This window comes from Rhea pennata, chromosome 1 (genome assembly GCF_028389875.1).
Source record: "Rhea pennata isolate bPtePen1 chromosome 1, bPtePen1.pri, whole genome shotgun sequence".
Lineage (NCBI taxonomy): Eukaryota > Metazoa > Chordata > Aves > Rheiformes > Rheidae > Rhea > Rhea pennata.
This window is the reverse complement of record NC_084663.1, coordinates 54,731,129-54,754,131: the sequence shown is the minus strand read 5'-3', so window position 1 is coordinate 54,754,131 and position 23,003 is coordinate 54,731,129. Positions and strand designations below refer to the sequence as shown.

Genomic DNA, 23,003 nt, shown 5'->3' with positions numbered 1-23,003 from the left:
GAAGTTCATGAGCAGAGGCGAGGGGGCACCAGAAAGGCTGTGGGATCTCCGTCCCTGAAAACATTCAAAGCTCAGCTTTGCACTGGAGGCTGGACTCTGAGCTGCCCCCCTCTCTCCCGGTGGTCCTCTCCCACTCTGCCTGTGTCACGGGATGCAGGTGTGTGCTGCCTGTCTCGCCTCTCAGCAGGGCTGCACCGGGGCCTTTGCCTCCCCTCTCACCTCGGGGCAGGGAAAGGACTGTCTCCCTTTCCTAAATACCCCCGTACAGCACGTCCCGCTCCCCTTCCCCTCCCTCTGCTGGTGGGGTCTGAGCTCCTTCCTCAGCTGCAGGGGGGCAGCATGGCCGGACCGGGTGCCCCCTGCTCCCTGTCAAGCCATGGCCACAGGGCGGCACCAGCCACCCAGCAACTGGGTGAACAGGCTCTGCCTTCCCCTTTCAGGGCAGCGAGGGCCCACACAAGGTCCCTGGGGTCCCCTGGAGCAGCACTGGCCCTTGCCAGGCCTTGGCACCCCAGCTCCGGGCGGCAGGCTGGGCGCAGGCTTTGCTGCCCCTCGTGTGCTGGAGCAGGGTGGGGGGCGCAAGGCCTGACCCCCGTTTCCCTGAGGCGCTATCAGCCTCGCACCGAGGTCGGGCAAGTCCTCCCCCTTGGCCCCCTGCCCCGGGGGCAGCCGCATCCCCCGGTGCTGTCTGTGGGAGCCCCTGGCCCCGCTCCTGGGGGGGCGACGGGGGGCAGCCCCATCCCCTCTCTCCCCGTGGGCCAGCGCGGCCTCCCCAGCGAGGAAGGGGAGCTCAGCGGGGCTCACATCCCTCGCAGCCCGACCCCGTCCCACCCCGCAGGCGAAAACCCGGCGAAACTTGTTGCCCGCGTGAGAGGTTGCGGAGGGGGGACGCGGCTGCGGCCCCTCCTCGGTGGCGGTGCCCGAGGACCTGAGCGGCCCCGAGGAGCTGCGCCGGCCGCCCATGTCCCGGAGAAAGGAAGAACCAACGCGTCTCCCCGGGGCCGCCGCCTTCGCTAGCGGTCGCGGCCTGCGTAGGACCTAGGTCCTCCTGCCGCCCTCCGGCCCCAGAGGGCGGCCCTGCCTGCAGCCCTCTGTAAGCACCACGACAAATACGGGTTTGTTAAGACCGTACTTCGAAACATTCATATAAGGGGAAAGGCAAGGGAAAAAAAAAAAACAAAAAGAAACCCCAAAGCGGGCGCCTCACCCGGCGCCGGGGCGGGCGGCGTTAGTTCGAGAAACGAGGGGAAGGAGCCGCGCGAGAGTGAAGGGGGACATGTAAACCGCGTCTCGAGCCCTTGACAGCTGACCCGCGTCGAGTGCGTTTGCACTTTCCTTAAGTCTGATTTTGTGTCCTCGCCGACGAACCGCCCGGAGAGAGAGAGGGGGAAGGGGCAAGGAGACGTTCGCCACGAGTTTCCGGCGGTGGGTCCGCGACGGCGCCGCGCGGCCTTTGCCGGCGAGAGCCGGGCCCCCGCCGCGGCCGTGCCGGGGGGCGTCCCCGGCCCCCCGCAGCGACCGCGGCCACCGGGGCAGGCCCGTGGGGCGGCGTGCGCGCCAGTCGTGCTCGCCCGGCAGGAGTCCCCGTGCCGTGGCGCTGCGGTCGAACGGCCCCCGAGCCGGTGCTGCTGGGCCGGGCTGGGCCAGGCCGGGCCGTCAGGCTCCTGCTCCCGGCCGGCGCCGCGGCCGAAACTGGAGAAAGAGGGTCAGCGTCGCCTCCCGCTCCGCTTAGACAGTGACCTCGGTCTTGCTGTTGGTGGAGAGGTGCCGCTGGGGCTGGGCGTAGTGGGGCGTCGCGGGGCCGAAGACCTCAGGCAGCTTCTCGGCGCTGAAGGGGCGCGGGGCGGCGTAGCCCTGGCGGCGGCCCTCGGGCCGGGGGCCGGCGGGGGCGCCCCCCTCCCAGCCCCCTTTGAAGGCCGGGCTGGCCAGCAGCGGCGGGGGGCCGGCTTTCGCCCCCTTGGCTTTGGGGCCCGGTGCCCCCTGCCCCAGGGGGCAGCCCTCTGGCAGGGCCGGCCCCTCGACTGGGGGCAGCCCCCCGGTGGGGAAGGGGAGGGTGCCGGTGGGGGGCAGCTCCACCGCGGGGAAGCGCTTGTAGAAGTCCTCCGGGGTGCTGCTGTCTGTGGGGACGGCGGGATGGGGCGTCACCCCACGGCGGGGATGGCCACCCCTCGTGGGGCCGCGGTCCCTGTGGGGCCGCGTCCCACAGTGGTGCTGCTGCCATCCCACTGCTGCGGGCATCAGGGACCCTGTGGGGCAGGGGGTGGCTGGGGGTCGAGTCCTGTGGGGCAATATGGGGGCAGGAGGGCCCTGACGGGTGGGGGAAGGTGCTGGGGGATCCTGAGCCCTGATTGGCTGAGGCAATGTTTTGGGTGCTGGGAGGGGGATTCGGGGCGCTGATTGGCTGGAGGAGTGCTGTGAGTCTGGAGGAATTCTGGTCCCTGATTGGCTGGCAGAATGTTTGGGTACAAAGGGGGTGGAATCTGAGGTCCTGATTGGCTGGCAGAGTGCTGTGGGTCCATGGAGGAATTCTGGCCCCTGATTGGCTAGTGAAATGCTGTGGGTCTGTGGAGGAATTCTGGCCCCTGATTGGCTGGGGTGTGCAGTGGGTCCGGGGGTCCCTCGCCGGGGGCCACGCGGTGCTCGGCCACCTCGCGCCCACCCGGTGCCCAGCCCCGGCCTGACTTGGCCAGCCCTGACCCCGGCCTGGGCCCCCCTCCCCACCCCGCACGGGGTCCCGGGGTGCCCCTGCCCCATCCCTGGCTGGCGCTGAGCACTGCTCGGGCTCCGCGAGCAGCCCTGTGTGTCAGACGGCGAGCCCCCCCCCGGGCCCCACACTTACCCACGGCCTTGAGCGTGGCGTACTTGGCGTAGTCAGGGGCCTGCAGCGGCACGCCACTCACCAGCGGCAGGCGGCTGCTGTGGGTCAGCGGCAGCCCCATCGCGGGCCCCCCAATGGGGTTGTTGACCATAGCGTTGTTGAGGTGCAGCTTGTCTGGGGAGATAGAGGCAGCTGGGCAGGGGGAGGAAGGGAGGCCGAGGAAACGGGAGCAACGCGGACCGCGGACCCGTGGGCCCAGCTGCCTCAGTTGCCCCAGTTCTGGCTTGCGCTGGTTAAAGCAGGTCACCCTCGGCAGGGTCCCCGGTCCTCGTGGGCAGCGAGCGCGGCGGGGAAGCGGCTGAGGAGGTGCCGCCTTACCTGTGCCGTTCCTGGGGGGCAGGCGGCCAAGCCCCTCGCCCACCTGCACCTGGAGGCTGCCCACGTGGCCGTCGAGCTGCTCCGAGGGGCCGAGGCCCGGCTGCTTCAGCAGGTCCGTCAGCGTCCTGGGGAAGGCGCGAAGGGCGGTCACGGCGCGGCCCGGCCCCGCGGGCTCGGCACGGCCCCAGCGCTCGCCCCCCATCCCGGCCCACACCTCCCCGCGCCGGCCACTGAGAGCTTCATGGTGTAAAGCCAGCGGGGGGGGGGCGGGTGCATTGCTCGGAGCGGGCTACGAGGGGTAAAACAGAAAGAGTCGGAGAAAAAACAAGCTGATGTGAACTCGAGCTGCACCTCGGGAATTTTTGCCCCGAGCGTGAGCCGGGTGGAACGAGGGGAGAGGTGGCTACACCTTCGCTTGAATTATTTCCAAGTGGAGAAACCCCTGGGGAGCGGATTAGAGCCACGGCTTGGGCCTCTTTGGGGAGAGTGAAGTAACGGTGGCCTGTCGCGCATGCGCTGTCCATTTGCAATGCCCTCTTTATAAGTAATAGCATTAAACATTAAACACCATTACATAAGATAAAGCGCTATTTCGTTTAACATTCATGGCTGGAGACACTGCGGTAGCGCTGTGGTGCACAGGCAGTCCCAGCACAAGGCGCGCGCACACACTGCTGGGGCCCTCAACTGCGAGTCCCGGGGTAGGAAACAATGCTCCTATTTGCACTGGCGTTCGCGTGAAAGAAACCCACAATTTATGCGATAAAGACCAGCCTTGTGCTATCAGGGATGCTTAGGAAAGCAGAAAGAGTCCAGTTAGGGCTTTTGCTGTCTCTCTAATCCCCAGGATCCCTGTCAGCATGCCTTTCATGTCAAACGCTCTGGCTAGCTCATACAGGCACAGTAAAAGAGCTGCAGGAGGAGCTCGCGATATCAAGTGACTGGACGATAAAATAGCAGATTAAACTCAATGTGGATAAATGTAAATTGATGCACATTGGGGAAGAAGGGTGAATAATCCTGACTTGTTATATATGTCAGCTCATTGCTCTGGAGCAGAAAAAACTGCTTCTGGAGTCGTGCCTGGCTTTGGCTCTCCCAGGACAAGAGTGATGTCACCAAGCTGGGGCAAGCCCCGTGGAGGCCCACCATAATGGTTGGGGGCCAGGGGACACAGTGCTCAAGGAGAGGCTGAGAGAGTTGGGCTGGCTAGATTGGGCACAAGGAGGATGAGGAGGGTAATTGCTGCTGTTAGCTGCTCTAGTAGGAGCTGTAGAGGAGATGGAGCCAGACTCTTCTCTGAGGTGCACTGTGACAGAGCAAAGGTTGCCAGAGGCAAGCTGGACTAATTCTGGCTAGAAATAAGGAAAATCTCTTCCCTGTTAGGGTGATCAGATATGGCAGAAGGGCCCAGAGCATCTGTGGCATCTGCATTCTTGGAGATACTCAAAACTCACCTAGCCAAGATCCTGAGTAACCTCATCTAGCTTTGAAGTGAGCCCTGCTCTGAGCAGGGGTTGGACCAGAGCTTTCGCCCTGCAAGGTCTTGTCTGACCAAAATCTCTATCAGATTATGTAGTAGAACAGGAAAGGGGTTAGAAAAAGGTTAAACAAATATATCTTCCATGCACAAGATAAACAGACACTAAATGTCATGAAAAGGCTGGGGGAAGACATGATGTTAGCCAGTAAGTCCTGCACAGGGCTACCAGGAGAAAGCTCTGGCTCCTGTGCTCTCATGGGATCTCTGGTATAAGTAACTCAGGTTCTCCTTCCCTACAAAGCTTTCTCCTTCCTTTGTGCAGAAGTGTGGAGGTTTCCTCCTTCAGCCCTGCCTGGTTGAATTGCCTTCAGCTGCTGCTAATGTTCGGTGTATTGCTTTTTCTAGTCACTCCAAGGTGACAAGAGTTGAACACACTGACCTTGCATGCCCACTCTCTTCTCCTCGCCTTACATCCTGTTCTCCACAAATGTCTGTCTCAGAGACATAGAGTAACTCTTAGACTAGGTTAGCACCTCTTTCCTGGAGTGGTGACTGTCACAGCCTGGTCTAGAGCAGCAGATCACTTGGGATCCACGACTTTCATCCAGTAAAACGATGAGGAACGAAACCTGGTCTGAGATACATCCACATCCTAGTGTGACTTCATCTTTCCTGCAAAACCCCATCCATGCTCGTCTGTTACTGCAGACCTTGTGCCCCTCTTCTCTCTACCCTGGCCTTTCCTCATCTCCCACAGAGATATGCACCTCAAAACCTCCAAGCAGGGAGCTCATGTCTCCCTTGGACAGCTGCAGGGTGAGGCAACCCAGCCTTCCTGCAGGGCAGGTGCATGTGCTGTCCTGCAACACACCAGATGGCTTCATCCAAAATGAGGGTGAGAAACAGCATCAGGAGATATGAACCTTGCAATCCAGGTGGATCAGATTTTGCAGCCCCTTACATGACCTACCATCAATGTGTTATGCTTTGCTGCTGGCTGGGACTTCCTTATATGTAAGGTTTGAGAGTTCCTTGTCAAGTGCACAAGTAGCTATGAACTTGGCTCATTTTATCCACCTCTTTGAGCTCCTGTTTCTGTTATCCAGCTCACAAAGTCCTACCCCAGCATGTACCATGTGAAGTCAGGGATGTGGTGTATGAGATGAAGCAGTGCCTTGAAGATTGCTTTGGAGCCCTAGCCAGGATTACTGGAAGACGATTCCCATGACATTATACCTTCCATTTGGGCTGCAATCAGTGAACATCACAGGGCAATAGTAAGACGAGCCTCAGGAAAGTTGCAAGGGAAGATCATTCACTTTGCATTTCTTTTCTATCATTCTGGGGAAGCTTTGATGAACAAGCTTCCTCCCACCCCCAGATCAATTAATCTGAAAATGGTCCAACAAGTTCCTCATATAGTTCAGTAAACGGAAAACACAAAGTCCTGTGCCTGGGGAGGAATGACCCCATGTACCAGGACAGGCTTGGGGCTGACCAGCTGGAAGGCAGCTCTGCAGAGAAGGACCTGATGGTCCTGGCAGACAACAAGTTGGACATGAACCAGCAATGTGCCCTTGGGCTGAAGAAGGCCAATAGCATCCTGGGCTGCATTAGGCAGTGCACTGCTAACAGGTCAAGGGAGGAGATCCCTTCTCTCTACTCAGTCCCGATGAGCTCCACTGAGCGTGGCCTCACAGCTGGAGCGCTGGGTCCAGTTCTAGGCTCCTCAGTGCAAGACAGCTGTGGATATACTAGAGAGTTCAGTGAAAGTCACAAAGATGATTTGAATTTGGAGAATTTTCCATAGGGAGAAGCTGATAGAACTGGGATCGTTCAGCCTGGAGAAAGGAAGATTTAGGGGGATTTTATTGATATAAATCAATATCAATAGTATCAATATATAAATACCTGATGGAAAAAGGAAAGAAGACAGAACCAAACTCTTCTCAGAGAAGCCCAGTGACAGGATGCAAGGCAATGGGCACAAATTCAAATACAGAAAATTCTTCTTAGACATAAGAAAAAAACTTCTTTATGGTGAGAGTGATCAAACACAGGAACAGGTTGTCCAGAGAGGCTGTGGTGTTGCTGTTCTTGGAGACATTCAAAACCTGACTGGACATGATCCTGAGCAACCTGCTCTAAGTGACCCTGCTTGAGCAGAGGGTTGGACGAGACAACCTCCAGAGCTCCCTGTCAACCTCAGCCATTCTGTGTCTGTGAGTTTATTTCAGTGCTGCTCTTTGTACAGGAGCTCCTTCCTCTCCCTGAATCATCTTCCGGAAGACCTGAATACCAAATATTCAATATTTGGCTTTGGTCTCCAGGTGCACTCAAAGTGTAGGGCTTTCCTGTGATAAAGCAGATAATTTGCTGAGCTAAACTGGTGTGGCCATGTGCCTTTGGGAGACTGCCTTGAGTTTATTTACACCTGTCTTGGCCCAGTCAGGCTTCTCCTGTCACCACACCATGCCTCCCTTTGCTGGGCCCTGTTTTGCTCTGGGCTGCCTGTCTGCAGCTCACTCTGGGGCCATGAGTAGCAGCTACTGTTGCCTCTGGGATGCTCCAGGACCTGCTATGGTGGTTTCAGTTCAGATCACTTTTACATACCGTCCTAGGGATTTTGTTTCACCATGGATCCCTCTTCCTCCTGTAACTCCAGGGCATACTCAGTCCAGGGAAGAGAGACCATACCGTTTCGTGGGACGGGTACCCTTGGGTGCTCTCTGACAGCTGTCCACATTGCTGCCCAGCTTGTATCTGGGTAGAAGAGCTGCAAGGCAGCATCCTGCCGAGGAGCTAGTGCATCTCTCACCTTCCCTGATGTATGTTACTGGCTGGCCCCCTCCCCACAGGCTGCTGCCTCCACTGCAAGCATCCCTGGGGCCCAGCACTCAAACTGGCTTGTTTCACTGGGAAGTTCAATGTGATTTGACCTATTTTTTTTTCCTCGGGTCTGTTTATGAAGCTTGAGCAATCCTTTATCTGTGACTTTCTCTCCAGATAAATCCATCAGTGCTTTTTTTTCCATAAACCTACCCTCAGCATCAACTGCCCAGAGCACGGATGAGAACAATAACAGCAAAAGCAGCTCTTAACAAGTGATTTTGCTAAGGCAGAAACTGTGCACAGACCCTGAGCTTCAGCAATACCTGACTCACCAACTCTCCCGTGCCACAGGCAAGGGCTCCAGACACCGCCCATGTGGGGCTGCACCCCATGACTGACCAACAGGGCTCTTCCTGCTCCCTAGTGCCTGGGCACATGCCATTGCACCTGCAAGAGCTGACTCCATCAGCCTGGGCCTGTAGGAGGCTCTTCAAGGTGTCACTTGGGGTGGGATCCAGCTGGATACATCATGGAGGTCCAGCCACGGCAGCTGGGAGGCTGGTATCACTGTCAGCTGCCCAGCTGTAGGAGAAGAGCTCCCCACACGCGTTCCCCCATCCCCACACCCTGCAGTGCAAGGAAGGAAGAGCTGGAGGGGACATGGTGCTGTCTGTATCATATGTGTTTTGGATTTTTTCCTTCAGACTAGCCCTAACCTGGTCCCATGGCCTGAAGGCTTGGTGGTTGGGGAAGGCTGGGATTGCTCCTGGAGCACATCTCCTACATTAGTTCATTCAAAAGTATTTGGCTCTGAGATGGCTCCAGGGTGCAAATCAAGGTTGGATACGCAGAGAAGATTGGCAGGTTGGCTTTAAATCTGCACTCCTCACCTGAAATTAAACACTAATGTAGAGGCATCCATTGCCAGGACCAGTCTCCATCCATCACACTGTGACTGTGGATGCTGAGCTCACATGGCCACACCTAGAGGTCGATGTCCTAATCTGAAGTGAGATCTCACTCCAAGCTACCACCTGCACTGGGGAGAAGACTGGCTTACCCAGGCAAATCTCATCCGGGCTTGCAGCTTAAGTGGAGGCCTACCAAAACTAGTCTGGTGCAAGCCCCAAGAGCTCTTCAGCAAGCAAAGAGGCGAATCCTGGAGCAATGACAGTGACAAGACAGAAATAGCTCTATGGCAAGAACTGGTATGCAAAGGTCAGTGTTCCTGAGCCATCCTGGGGGAACTAGTAGGCATATCAGATGGAGGTGACCCTATGGGAGTGGGGAAACAGGGCCTGACAGACCACCCCAAGTCCAGGGGCTGACCCACTTTTGGGAGCCCTATAGAAAGAAAGAAGGATCAGTGGCTTAAGACCCATATCTGGAAAGCGCAATGGGAGAACTGTTGCAAGCCGTGGGCAAGGAGAGTCAGAGGAATCGGAGGAGGAGACAGTGGAGGGAGGAGGAAAGAAATCAGAGGAGGAGAGAAAGAAATGAGTGATGGTCGAAGTGACATTGCCCCAAGCGGGAGTGGAAGCTTTGCTCTTGCACTTGGAGGGGGAGCATAAGGTTGCAGCCTGCCGGCTGAGCAAGGAGGTGAGGTGGGAAGCCAGAGTCACTTTGGGTGATCAAAGGCACAGTGGGAGTGACACCCTGGTCTCCCACACTGCTGTCAATGCCAAACAAGAGCTTCGCCTTTGCCTCCTGGGGAGACTTTTCCCATATCTTACAGTGCTTGGGGCTGTGGCTGTTGATCTGTGCAGTGAGACAGCGTCGGCGCTGCAGGACATGTGCCTGCTCTCCCTGTAGAAGCTGGAACACCCAGGGCAAGGTGGTTTTGTGACACTGGAGTTGCAGTAGGGGGTTGCAGAACTTGGGAAAGGCAGTGGGTGGTGGAGGCGAGCTGGCCCAGCTGGACATTGCTGCCAGTCCATAAACTGTCCCACTCCAGCAGAGTCCGAAGAGCTGAGATCCTGAAGGAGCATATGCCCAACAGCATATGCTAGCAAAAGGTTGGGAAGGGAAAGCAGACTACTTAAGAGCAGCTAGAGCCCAGCACCTCTGCATCCACAGGTGTGGGGTGCCTCCCAGCCCATCCATCAGGTCCTTTCTCCAGGCTAACTGCATGACCTCTTCAGTGGGCAGATTGTGAGATGGTGTTGGCAGAGACATGACACAGTCTGGTGTACTGTGTCCCTCTCTGTTGGGGGGAGGACTGGTACATTGCAAGGCTGTGAGAAGGTGACTGCAATTGCTTCATATGCCTTTGGTTACACCCCAGAGCACCTCTGCCCTGGGGTTGTTCATGGTGAGACACACACATCACCTTCTGTGGGGACTTGAAGACCTTCTCTCTTCAAGGAGCAACACTTAAATGGCCTGAAATCTTCCAGAATCCTGACTCCTTTCCCAACCTGTCTTGGTCAGCACTACTGCCAGCCAGGAAAGGACAAGATACTTGTTTTCAGTTCATCTGGGTCTCATTCTGCTCTGGCTCAGCAGGTCAGGTGAATGGACGTGGGGGAAAAAAATTCTTCTGCTCCGCTCGCTCACGTACCACCTGCCCAGGTCTCTGATTGCTGCCAACGCTGACTGCTAAATAAGGATCAGGAAATAGCCTGCTGACACATTTGTCCTTTAGGAGGGAGAAACGGGAGCAGCACTCAGAGCTCCTGTTGTCTCTGAGCAGGGAAGGGAAGCTCGGTGGAGGGAGACAGGCGCAGCCGCAGGAACAGAAATGAAGGCTGTGGCTGCTCTCACAGGGGCATTGCTATAGGCCCAGGGAGCCTGTGGGATCCCCTCAGGCTGCAGTCCGCAGCAACCCACAGCCACAGCTCCCCTCTGGGCTGCACTTGACCAGCCTGGTCACTCCTCCATATGGCTGCTCTGGGGTGGTGGGACCATTAGGTGACATGGAGACACTATGTCAACCCAGGCTGAGGGCAGCCGAGCAGGGCTGAACATCCGTGGAGAAGACTGCTGCTGGATGAGGTCTTTGAGGTGCCAGCAGCGCTCCACGTGTAGAAGTCAGATGGGAGTAACAATGGGGAGGAGGCCTATGTCTCCTTCCATCCCCAGAGCTAGGTCATCTTGATCTCTTCTTCCAGAGAGCTGGGGCAGCATGTGACCAGGCATTCACCATATTGCCTGCAAACACTTTTTCTAGGTCTTCGCTGCTTCCTACTGCTGCGGGCATCAACCACAAGCACAGCCTCAGTCTGGAGCATTGCCAGAGAAACACCAATCACAGTCAGACATGTAGTGGGGCCGGGTTTCAGAAGCCCAAACATCCCAGAAAGACCTGGCCTGGACTGCAGCAAAACACAAGTATCTTGGTGACTTGGCTGCTGCAGTGGCCAGTGGCACTGTCTTGGTGGAACAGCTCGGGGCAGTGTTGTCCCTGCTATCCTCAGGGTCTGCTGCCCTCCTGCCCAGCCCCATGCCTAGGCAGCAAGCACCTGGAGAAACCAGACAGGCTGCTCTGTGGTAGCTGTCCTTTGGGAGGCACAGCCTGCACATTCATACAGGTGCACACTGCGCTCAGGTGCACCCATACAACCCCAACAGATCTTTCTTTGATGTTAGCAGTACCCACAGAAGCACATACAAGACTATTTTCTCCCATTCCAGCAGCCCCTAGTGCCCTTCACAAAGCTATGAATGGCTCCTGTATGTAACTCTTCTTTCTCCTGAGAGGGCTTATTCCTATGGACATTCACCCCTTAGGCAATCCCAGCAATAACCCGATTTGTCTGGAGGCCAGGCTTTGCTGGTGAAAGCCCCAGGAAGCACACCACTAGGAGAGATGTCATGGCAGGAGGCACACCTATATGCCAGCAGGAGAGTGTCTTGAGATATCCTTGGCATCTTGGCAGATCTCAAGGACTGGAACATTTGGGGAGAAATTGGGGATAAAATTTTCCTTGAGTTTCCCTGTAAGGTCCCCTGATCTCTTGCCCATAAGCATGCAACAGATGCAGGATCTTTCTATGAGGTCTCATGGTGTGAATCTAAAAGGATTAATGTAGCCTAGGTCCCTATGTCCCTGGAGATCTGGGGCCTAAAGAAAAACACAGGCAGGTGTTCCTGACTCACATGGGATTTAGACACGCTGAGCAAATGCTCAGGATGGGTGCCAAGCATAATCTGAGCAGGAAGAAGAACGGTTGTGGGAACCACCATAAGGACCTGCAGAAGGATGGCAGCCGTCATGGGGAGAGGGAGGAAGGAACAGGTAGCTCACTGGCTGAGTGCACAGCCAGTCAAAGATAGGGGGATAAGGTTCAGATCCTACTGGGAAATAGGTATCTTGAAACATCAGACGTTCCCTTAAGAAAATATAGGGTGGTCAGGAAGGAAAGTACAGGAAAAGCCATCACATGGCTGGGCAAAGTGAGAAGAGCTGTTGTGTGCATATGAGCTGAGATGAAGGGTAGCCCTGGGCTTGTCAGTAACCAGGGGTGACTTAAGGGGTGTGTGTGGGGGGGGAGATGTCTAAAAATCACCTGCTGAGGGAAATGGGGCAACTGCTGGCCATTTTTTTCCCTTGCAAGACAGAAAATTCTATGCTGCTGCTTGTAGGCAATGTCTATGACAGCAGCCAAGAAAGTCTGCCAGGATCCTTTGGGTTTGCCCCATGCCGAAATGCCCATAGAGGTGTTTGGACCACAAGCTGACCTCCAACAGTGGAAAGGCAGGTCCTCCTACTGAGGACAGGAGTTGTTGTTGATGGTGAGCCCTGCTCACTGAATGAGCAGGGCTCAGTAGTTTTCAATTTCTTCCCACTCCAGTAAGGATGGACATCCATCCCACCGGGGCACTACAGCCCAAGGCCTTTTCCAGCAATGAGAGCTGGGAGACCAAGCTGTGCTTAGGGCAAACGTGCCAGGTGAGGGGTGAGATATTGAGTGGAGTGAATGTGGATTTTTTTCATAGCAAAGGCATGCCGAAGGGGCTGGCTAAGCATCTTGCACGATCAAGAAAGCCCTCAAAGCCTTCCTGCTCCAAGGGACAGGAGGCCAAGGCAACTGTGCTGAGTCTGAAAGGAGTAGGGTGGGAGAGGTAGGGCTGGCCTGGCCTCCAGACAGAGGTGCCACTGTGGGTAGGGCAGGAGCTGATGAGGAAGGAGAGAAGGAACCCATTTTCCTAGTGTGGACTTTTTCTTTTCCAGCTAGATGCACAGGATATGGGTGGCCTTGTTCAGTGCTGGTGCCGATCATTCTGGCTTACATGAATATCTTGGAAAACTTGCTGGGTCAGGGAGTGGTGGGGTCTCAGGAGAAGCTGGATGATCCCGATCTCTTAGGTTCAGATGAAGCAGGACACTGAAATATGACTGACTGGGGTCTCCAGGTCTCTCAGTGCCATGAGGATTGGCAGCAGAGCTTGTGGGTTTTTCTGAGACTTACTGCTCTTCATAGGTCAGAGCTTGAATCCCTCCCCGCCAGAGCATATCCATAAGACACGTCCCTCAGCTACACAGATGAGTGATGAGAGGTGACCCTTGGAATATGTGAATTTTGCAGCCCGCGGGGATCAGGAACAGGATGACATTTGAAGGCATGCAAGTGGCAGACCTTCCTCCTTAGCCTAGAAATTTGGAAGCGAAGACTCCAGGAACAGGAAAAAAACAGCAGGACAGATAGATATAAATGGACACCAAGCCAGCTGTTCAATGAGAAGTTGGCCTGAGGCCATGATGCAGTCCACATTGAGCAACATGAGAAGCTTCTACCTGAAGCGCTGAGAGGGACACAAGGTTGCATCGCCCATGCTGAGCTACGTGTGGGTGTACAGAGGAGAGGCAGCTAGAAATATTACACTCTCTTGGTAGGGCTGAGATGAGAGATGGTGCACAGGCTGCCTGTGCGCACAGCCACACCAGGATGGAGGCAATGGGGCAGTCTGCGCCAGAAAGCTGTGCTAGTCTCACACACATGGAAAGGGGAGCTCACAAAATACCAGACCCAGAAGGTCTGGCAGGTTACACACAAGAGACCCAGTCATCATGCAGGCCATACGGCTGGCTTGCCACCCTGTTGCCCCATTATGAGAGAAGAACATGCCTGAGGTGGACATAAGGAGTCTTCAGGTAACTGTCGGCCATGCACTGCACCACCACTGGACAAAGTCTGGGGAAACTGGGACAGCGCCTCTGTCAACTCACTGCCTCGGAGGCAGTTGCTGGTGTGGGGCTGGGGCTTTGCCTCCCGAGGCTCCATACAGCTTTGCTGCCCTGCTGCCCTCGCATCCATCTGCCTTTGTGCATGGATCCTTGTGTGTTTGGACAGGGAATACGGGATGCAGCGTCACCCCTTTGATTCATGGGCACTTGTTCCTTTTCTGCCATCTCCAGTGAAAAAAAGATCTAGTAAATTTTGCAGCAGATGGGCTCGTGGGGTGGTAGAGATGCACTCTGCTGTTTGCCATCCCCGTTCCTGGACTGTGGCATCACCCCACAACCCCAGAGTTGCTTTCAGTTTAAGCAGAAGGACCCACTCAACAGGGAGTGGGAAAAAGAGATTGCTCTCCCTGCTCCTGCAGTGACATTTAGAGAAATCACCCAGTGAGGGCCAGCAACAGCCATGCAATGCTGTGGCACATGGCCAGAGCTCAGGCACATCTACTCTGTGAGCGGTATGGGTGGAGGTGGGCTTCTGATTTTGTCCCATGAGAAAAGCACAAAGACACACAAGAAAAAACTTTCTTTTTCCCATTCCATATGCCCATGTCCACAAAACCTGCAGCTTCTAGGAAGAAAAGATCTGTTGAGCGATGACCCACATATTTCAAAGTGCAGTCCCAAGTGAGCTGAAAGTGTGCTTATGGGGAGTAGAATAAATTACCTCTCTGTTAATCGGGAAAGTTCTGACTTGTATTAGTGAAATGGGAAGCAAAAAAAGGAAACACTTAGCTTTGGTAGAACCAAGGCTACAAAGAGAAAACAAGTTTCCCTCTGCTCAACAGCAATGTTTCCCACCAGGTGTCTGGTGGATGAAATGAGAAAATACAAGACCTGCTTGTGGAGCCAGGTTCAGCATCCTGGAGATATGCCTGGTGGTGTCCTGCTGTGAAATTGTGTTCCCGTGACAGAGCTAGGCACCGGCACGACCAGGTCAATACGCCAGATTGTCTCTCTCTCACACGCATATGTACGTAGAGACTCCTGCACCCATCCCAGTTACCAGTGTCACACCTGGATGAGTGTGAAGACTTCCCCTCAGCCTTTTTGGCCCCAAGCACTGGCGCAGCAAAGGGCTGTGGGTCAGCCTAAGCCCCACCATGCAATTCAAGGGGCAGTGCTCCTTCCTTGGGTCCTGCCGTGGGCAGCAGGTGGTTCCCAGAGACCAGAAAGTGATTTCCAGCATGGGTGCAGGGCTTGGGGCCCCCATGGGCAAGCACAAGGACAAGGCACGAGACTGCTGCCTGAAGGCAGTTTCCCTCCTGTCTTTTCACCAATGCTTCCCTCAAAAGGCTTTTGGGTGAACAAGCTCTGAACGCAGGGGCACATCTTCATGCCCCCAGTCATCCTGCCCTCTCAAAGGCAATGACGTGCCTCTTGCAGGGGCTGCAACAGAGCAGTCAGGTGTGCTAGGATGGCACCTGGGCAGTTCTCCGTCTCCCTTACCCCAGGCTAGGAGATCAAAGAGCAAGGGGGTTTGCGGTGCTGCACCCTTCCCAGCTGCAGTGTCTCTTTCCAAGGAGGGGGAGTCAAAAAACCCCACAAGCTGGGTAGATGAAAGGGGAATCAGAAAGCACGGCGGCTGGCAGAGGCCGTATTGATCCTGTCAGTGTGCCAATGCTTCCTCAGGCAACACAGGGGAGAGACGCAGACACAGACACCAGGCCAAGGGAACTGGAGTATAGAGCCCCTAAAACATCATTGCACAGCTCGGGGAGTGTGTGTGTGGGGGGGGGCTTGCGACCTCCTGCCCCACCGAGTTTGCGTCTGGCCTCCTCCAAATGTGGAAGGCTCAGCCCTCCCTTCCTCTGGTGCTTGCCCCATGGGCAGGCAGAGGCGTTTGGTCTCTCCTCCTGTGCATGGACACAACAGTCTGGTGCACTAGGTCTGGGGATGGGGTGGAGAGGTACTGGGATGAGGTGCACTGGGTTTGGGGATGTGCACAGTGGATCCAGGATGCAGCAGGTCCAGGGGTGGGGTGCAGTGGATCTGGGGATGGGATGCAGCAGATCTGAGCACAGGGTGCAGCAGGTGCGGGAATATGGTGCAGTGCTCAGGTGCTGCCCGAGTCCCATGCTGGCAGGGGGAGGCAGGTGCTCTGCGGAAAGGAGGGAAGCTCCCTATGCTCAGGAATGCAATCAGAGTGGCTCCCCGTTTGTCCTGGTAAAATCATTTCCTCAGGACCTGCTTTTCTGTCTTTCTTCTTCTTCTTCTTCTTCCTTTTTTTTTTTTTTTTTAAGCTAAAATGCCTGGACAAAATGGCATAGAAATGGATATAGCACCAGATTTGATGTCCTCACTAGGAGGATGCGAAGTGGAGCATGCACCTTGCTGATTAGAAACCCAGCGAGGTGCTGGATTGAGGCTCAAATGCCTAGTGCAGCTGCCCGGTCTCCCCTTCCCCTGCAACCCCCTGCCCGCGCTCTCCCCCGCCCGCTTGGTTTGCGGGGCAGAGCCGCACTTGTCTGTCCAGAGGCCAAATTTGCCCCAACCCGTCTCTGCTCTGGCACTGCGCAGAGCCCAGGCAGCAAGCCCAGCCACCCAGGGGAGCAGGCAGGGTGGCCGGAGGGGGCTGCAGGCAGCGTGTGCACGCGCACGTGCAGGGTGGAAGGAGGATGAGGAGGGACAGCTCTGAGTCAGGCGCAAGCCGCAGGGGCCGAGCTGTGCCTGGGAGGATGCAGCCGCAGCCGCAGCCGCGCAGGGCAGCCGTGGCGGGGAGCGAGGCCGATGCGCCGGGCCGTGCCCGGGAGGCGGGTGGCATTTCACGGGACGCCCCGCAGCTCCCCCCGGAAAGCCAGGGACACGCGGCGGAGTGTCTCGTGCGCCCGCGAGCCACGGCTGGTGCATCGTGCTAAGGGCCAGGCGCGTGCAACATCTCTTTGCCACGAGCCGGGACTCATCCTTCCCTCGGTGCCGCCTGGGAGACGTCCCTGCAGGGGAAGGGGGTGCACCGAGCGCAGGGAGGCGAAAACAAGCCTCGGCACGGTGTTTTGGCAGCTGCGCGTGTGTGCGCGCGCGAGATAGGCTGGGGGGGGGGTGGAGAGAGAAATGGGGCAAGAAGTGTTTATTTGAAGTCAGGAATAATGAGCGAGTGAGCTGGGGAGCGGGTGATGTGCTAATAGCAAGACAAAGTGGGAGGGAGGAGTGGAGAAAGTGGAAGGAGGAATGGGAGCCCGGGCCGGGGAAGGGGGAGAAAGGGGGAGTCACGCGTGCAACGCCGTGGCCTCCCCCCCCCACCCCCTCCACTCCGGCTCTGCGCTTAGCAAGACGGCTCAGCCCCGGCGCCGGCCGGAGCAGGTGGGGGGAGCCCGGAGAGGTAAAACCGAGGGGCTGGGAACCCGACGGCGCCTGGCCCTTTCCCACCGTGCTGGCACCCGACTTCCTGCCTGTGGCTGAAGAGAGCTGAGCCCGGAGGGGTTTGCAGCCCTCCGTAACACCCCGATACGCACATGCACGAGCCCGTGTGCCGCACACCATCACACGCGCAGCGAGGAGGTGCGGAAACTGCACAGGCGCCTCTTGTCAATCCCCTCTCCCCCCATGCCGGCAGGGAGGATAAAGCCAAGACAACTGTTGTCCGGGATTGTCCTAGGCATAGGCTGACTCCAAAACACATCAAGAACCACAAATTCAGGGAGAAGGAAAGAAAAAAGAAAGCCACTTCTAATAGGCGATGTTCTGTCCACCCCACTGACAGGCTCTACGGTTCTCCTTAGAAAGGGACAGACCTTGCAGCCTCAGGGGGTCTGACCAGGTCATTTAGGAACAAATGGGGTGAGAGGCTTTCCCCCCATCCCTGGGCAGGCTGTGTGCAGGGCTGGTAGCCTGTTCTGGCTGGAAAGGACCAAGAACCCTAGCCCACATCTCTCTCTTCACTCTGCATTTCAGCACACTGGGCTGGGAGGTCCTCGTCATTGCCCACAGGGGCATGGTGGTGGCCCCATTGGGAGCCTGGGTGAAGCTAGGGCTCACCCTAGGGAAGGGAGACCCAGAGCCCGGAGTGGGGGGCTGCAGCTGTCCTGCAGGAGGACTGCGGGGGTGAAGGAAAGGGGCACTGCCCCCTTACCTGGACATGGTCATCTCCGCCTGGGGGCTCTGCGACTTCTCCAGGCCCAGCTTGGTGAAGATGCCCACCAGCACCATGATGGCCACCACGCCGCAGATGATGTACACAATCATGTTGGTCTTGTCCCGGGTGGGATCCTCGGGGGTCTCATCCACGCGGGCCGGCGGCTGGCCCGTGTTGACCCAGTTGGGGGTGTCGTAGTTGGAGCAGCCGCTTTGGTCCAGCCGCCCGGGCTTGAACTGGCAGCAGAAGCGGTACCCGCAGGTCCCGCAGCAGTACTGGTAGATCCCCAGATTGCAGTTAAACGGCGGGTCCCACTGCCCCATGACGTCGTAGTAGCCGCGGCAGCGGTCGCCCCCCGGCATGGCTTCGGTGGGCGCTGCGGCCGCGTCCTGGGCCGTGGGGCCCCAGCTGGCGTTGCTGCTCTCCACCTGCCCCTCGGGCTGGGGGCTCCGCGTGCTGGGCTCGCTGGCGCCCACCCGGCCCAGATCCAGGAGAACCAGGCAGCAGATGCCGAAGACGTAGCTGCGCTCCATCCGCGCGCGGCCCCGGCTCGCCATGCCGGGGCACCCTGTCGTTCGGGGCTGCGCGGCCGGTTCGTCTCCTGCGGGGCGGCGAGCGAGGAGCGTCCGCCGGTTCACGGAGGCCACCTGTGTGCCGCTCCGGGCAGCCCTCCGTGCTGGAGGGGGTGAGTTACACACGCCGTGCCCCCCGGCCCTCGCGAGACGGGCCCCCCAGCACGAGCCTCATGGCTGCAAAAAAAAAAAAAAAAGAAAGAAAAAAAAGCCCCCGCGGAGGAGAGATAAGGGTTTGGCTGAGGGAAGGGGAAAGACAAAACGGAGCGAGGGGGGGAAAAAAGGAAAGATTTTTTTAAAAAAAAGTGTGAGGCGATGCAACCCCTCCTCTCTCGGCAAAAAAATAACCCAACAGGCAGGAGGAATTCAGAGCAGGAGCTCAGGCCCCTGGCGGCGAAGAGCCCTCATCCCCTCTCCCTCGCTCAGGAGGGACCCGCGCACGCCGCTGCTGCTGCCGCCGCCGGCCGGAGCGTCCGGGCTGCCCGGCGGCACCGCTGCCGCCGCCGCGCTCCGGCTCCATCCCATCCCGGCTGCGGGGAGAGGAGCCGGGAGGCGGGCGGGCGGCGCGCGCGCGTGTCCGCCTCTCCCCCTTCCTCCCAGACACTGAGCTCCTGACAGGGAGGGGAAAAAAAAAAGAAAAAAAAAAAAAAAAAGGAGAGAGGAAAGAAAAACCCAGCCCTTCACACCAGAGAGGGAGGGAGCAGCAGCGAGGGAAAGACGGGCAGCGGGAGAGGCAGAAGGAGAGCAAGAGTTCGCCCCCCCGCCGCCTCTGCCCCGGCCGAGTCCTCCTCCAGCGGCGAGCTGCCGCCCCCCAACCCCGACCGCAAACCGTCCCCCAACGCCGGCGCGCGAGGCCCCCCCACGACGTGGGGGCACCCGGCGAGGCCGGCTGCTCCTCCCGTCCTGCCCCCACGGCTGCCCGTGCCCCCACCCCGTCCCGGCGCCGGGCACCCCGGGCCTCCCCGGCAATAGAAATTATCATTCTACCGATGCAGGCGGGATGGGAAGGATTAAGTGGGTCGGGGAGGCTCCGCTCGGCAACGCCAGAGCCCCGGCCGGGCTCGCCTGGCGCGTCCTGCTCAGCCGGAGAGCGTCACACCGCGTGCTACGCGGGGAAAGAGTCGCGGGCACGAGGGAGTACAGCGTGCCGTCGTTATCCTCGCCGCGCACAGTGATAACGACTAGAGGTTTCGGGCCAGAGCTTTGCTCAAACAGCTCCACAGCGAGGGTGAAACGCTGCCGTGGTCTGCTCGCGGGACGCATTTAGGCAATAAAATACACTGCAAAAAAAGAAAAAAGAGTTAACTTCAGCAACTCTGCCTCACTGCAGTAAGCACCTTGGGCTGCCCCAGGAGGTGGCAAGCCTAGCGGAGATGGCACGGGCAAGAGTGGCTGCGGCTGCCCCGTCACCTGCCTCGAGGAGACGGGGACCCCCCTCTCCTCTGCCGCCACTGAGTCACCAGGACTGAGCCCTGCTGGCCCTGGGATATTGCCCATTTGGGGGCGAAGCCAAAGTTGCTCATTTTGATGGTCAGAGCTGAGAGGAGCATTGCAAATGTCAGCAAACGGAGCAGCTGGAGCCTGGGACGTGGTGAGATTGGCCCCGAGTGCCGAAACCTATTAGAGATCCATTTTGTAAGGTAGCTTCTAGCCTCTAGAGCTTCCCCAGAAGATAAAAGCCAGTGAGGTGGAATAAAGCTGTGCATCTCCACAAGACATGCTTTTGCCAAATCTCAGCGGTCTCTCTGACTAAATGCACAATCAGTCAGAAGTTGCAAACATGGGTGTCGTTAATGCTAATACCCAATACCAGTGTTTGCCTGCACAGAAGCTGTGCAAGAAAAGTTTGCTTGCTGCCCAGGTAGTGACAGAAATAATTTCCGAGGAGCCAGGCGATTGCTCACGACATGCCTGCAAGCAGAGCCGTCCCAGGGGCCAGGAGGCTTGTCAGCCTGGAAGCAAGCGGAGAGACAAACTGGCCAAAATTAGAGACTTTGCTGGAAGATGGTTGCTTGGAATGACCTGGAAAAAGAGAACATTTCTAGGGGGGATGTTCGTGGGTGTGAAGCAGTTATTTTGAAGGGTCTCTTGGATCCCATGCCATCACGCTGCCTTTAGCTGCTAATCTGGATTGCGTAGAGAGGGAAGCCCCTTGCAGGAATTAGCTGGATGCATCAGCTTACAGATCAGTAGGGCCAGCTGGAGAAAAAGCAAAGCATGCGCCTGCACCATCTGTGGTCACTTTGGAGAAGGTGGATTTGGGGAAGGAGTTGTGGTGGATCCTGGCCACAAGCATTGAAGACTGTCATGAAAATATTCCCTCCAGTGACAACACCACCCTGACTACAAACAAGCGTCTCTGCAGAAATACGATACGGTGGTTAAACACAGACCGGGGAGGGATACGCCGAACGCTGGCACTGTAAACAGATTGCTTCTGGCAGGGCATGGCAATGCAGAGGAGACGGCTGCGGTCTGGCTCCTCTTGGCCGTGCCCAGACAACCCACAGCTTTCCCTGCCCAGCTCTTGGCCCAAACTGTGGGGATGGGGGTGTGAGGACCCTGCAGAGCCAAGACAAGAGGCTTTGCAGCACTTTGGAGGCAAAAGCACGGGAAAATCTTAGAGAGCATCAAGGATGCGGCATTGAGGACACAGCAAGGACAAGCTCCATGCTGCTCCTTGCTGGGGAGTGGGGATGGGTCAGTTTTAGAGCTCGGTTTCGCCTTGGGCAGGGAAGGAAATATTTGCAGGGCTGCGAAAGGCTGCAGTGGCTAAGAAGGGACCCAAGGTGCCCCAGAAGTCCTGCCGAAGGGCATCCCTCTGGGAGCCAAGGGACCAGAGTGGTTGGCCCCCAAGATGTTTTTTTTTTTTCTTTTTTTTCTTTTTGTCATGCTAGACTGAGCAGGCCTCAGTCCGATGGGTGACTGAGGAAAAGGTAGGGTGCGGGACACCGGCACAGGATGGACACACCGAGCTGTGCCGGGGCAGAAGAGCCGCCGAGACATGGTGGCTCCCATCCGTGTGCTGCGTTAGCTCAGGAAAGCTGAAGGCTAATGAAGGCTGTCAGAAAGGTATTGCAGCACACACTGTAATGCCGTCCCCCTCGGTCTGGAGGAAGAGGAGAGGCCGTGCTCCTGCTGCCTGTCTCTGTGCTAGCACATGGCACTGGCTCCAGCAGCCTCAGCACCTGGTGGCACCCCTGAGCCAGGAGACCCAGCAGAAAACTGGTTTCCTTTGCAGCTTTGGCTAATGGAGTTGATGGCCTTCCCCTGAGGTGAGTGTAGAGCTGGGGAAAAAGATTCCCTTGCACTTGTCGCCACAACGGGGGAAGTTTCTTGTACCAACACTCCCTTCAGAAGTGAGCATCCCACTGGAGACTTCTTGTCTTCTCCTGGATCTGCTGCCTAGCACTGGGATATGGGATCCCCTGGGGGCGAGAACTGGGCTAACACCTAGCAAGACACTGCCCCTCTGCCAAGGTGCTTGTGGACTCAACACAACACGGGAACCTGAAGGAGATGTTTCAGTGCTGGAGAGCTAAAAGAGAGGAAAGTTAAATTTTGGGTGTCGGGGGATGCAGGGAGTTGGTGGCAGAGCTGAGACCTAGACCCCAGCCTCCCCCCCCCCCCAATTCCAGCCCAGTGCATGCAAAGGTTTTATTCCCCTGCCTTGGCTCGGCGTTTGGGCTGCAAATGGCCTGCCAGAGAAAGGTGCTTCAAACGGCGTATGTAAACCCCAGGACCATATGTGCATTTACCATTAAGAAAATAATTGCAAACATTCAGAAGTTGAGATCTGCAAGCTCCCAGCTTCCCAAAGGAGGCTGCATTCGAACCCAAATGACATCCAGAGCAATCAGCAGAAAATCCATGCAGAGGAAAATCCATGCAGCGCTACTGTAGTGCTTTTTGTTGTTATTGTTGTTGTTTGTTTTAGCCTAAACAATGGCAGCTGGGCGCAGGAGCCAGACTGGTGGGCCGAGCTCATCCCGCAGTCAGTGTTAGAGGGGCAGGCTGGCCCCCGGATGGAGCCACTTGGCTTCGGTGGGGGCCCCTGCGAGCCGGCTGTGCCTCCCAGGGGCCCGCCACAGCTTGCCGCATACGGAGTTTGCATTTGAAACGAATCCCAAAGGCTTTGCTGGTGTCCAGAGCTGCGCTAGGAAGAGCTTTGGGCTCGTGAGCAGCGACGCCTGCCTTGTCCTTACCCCAAAGCATCCTCTGTGGCACTGCTTTAAAAATGCCGGTGTTGGGGTGAAAGCCAGGTGCAGCGGGTCAGGCGCACAACGCAGAGCCAGAGTCCGTGCTAGCCGGACGGGCTGCGGGGGGGACCCGGGGCGCCCGGCTGGTTCGGCTCGCGTTAGCCAGGAATGACTAAACCAGCGACAGCCCGGGCCAGGTGGCCGCTGCGCAGCCGGGTCGGGGGCCCGCCGCTTTGTGCTGCGTTTTTGCAGCTGGCGGAGAGCCTTGGGCAGATCCTGGCGAGGGCAGAGCTGCCCCGGCCTCGAGCTGAGCTGGGTTTTTCCCTCCCTCCTCCCAGACTTCAGGACTTGGAGCAGCAGCGGCAGGGACGCGATTTCCTTTGCGTGCTGCCGCCAGCCTAGGCATCGTCTCTAGGAGGAGACCATATGGCCGGGAGCAGCGTGCGGCGCGCCGGCAGGCCGGCAGCA

General features: G+C 57.4%; 1 protein-coding gene across 1 annotated transcript; it reads right to left on the bottom strand.

Moving 5' to 3' along the window:
* Positions 1-1,728: 1,728 nt before the first annotated feature.
* SHISA8 (shisa family member 8) lies at positions 1,729-18,321 on the bottom strand. The gene is made up of 4 exons (XM_062585324.1): positions 17,762-18,321; positions 3,197-3,321; positions 2,836-2,992; positions 1,729-2,113 (listed from the first exon to the last, which is right to left on the bottom strand). The coding sequence occupies exons 1-4, from the start codon at positions 18,319-18,321 to the stop codon at positions 1,729-1,731; spliced, it is 1,227 nt and encodes a 408-aa protein (XP_062441308.1).
* Between the last annotated feature and the right edge of the window lie 4,682 nt (positions 18,322-23,003).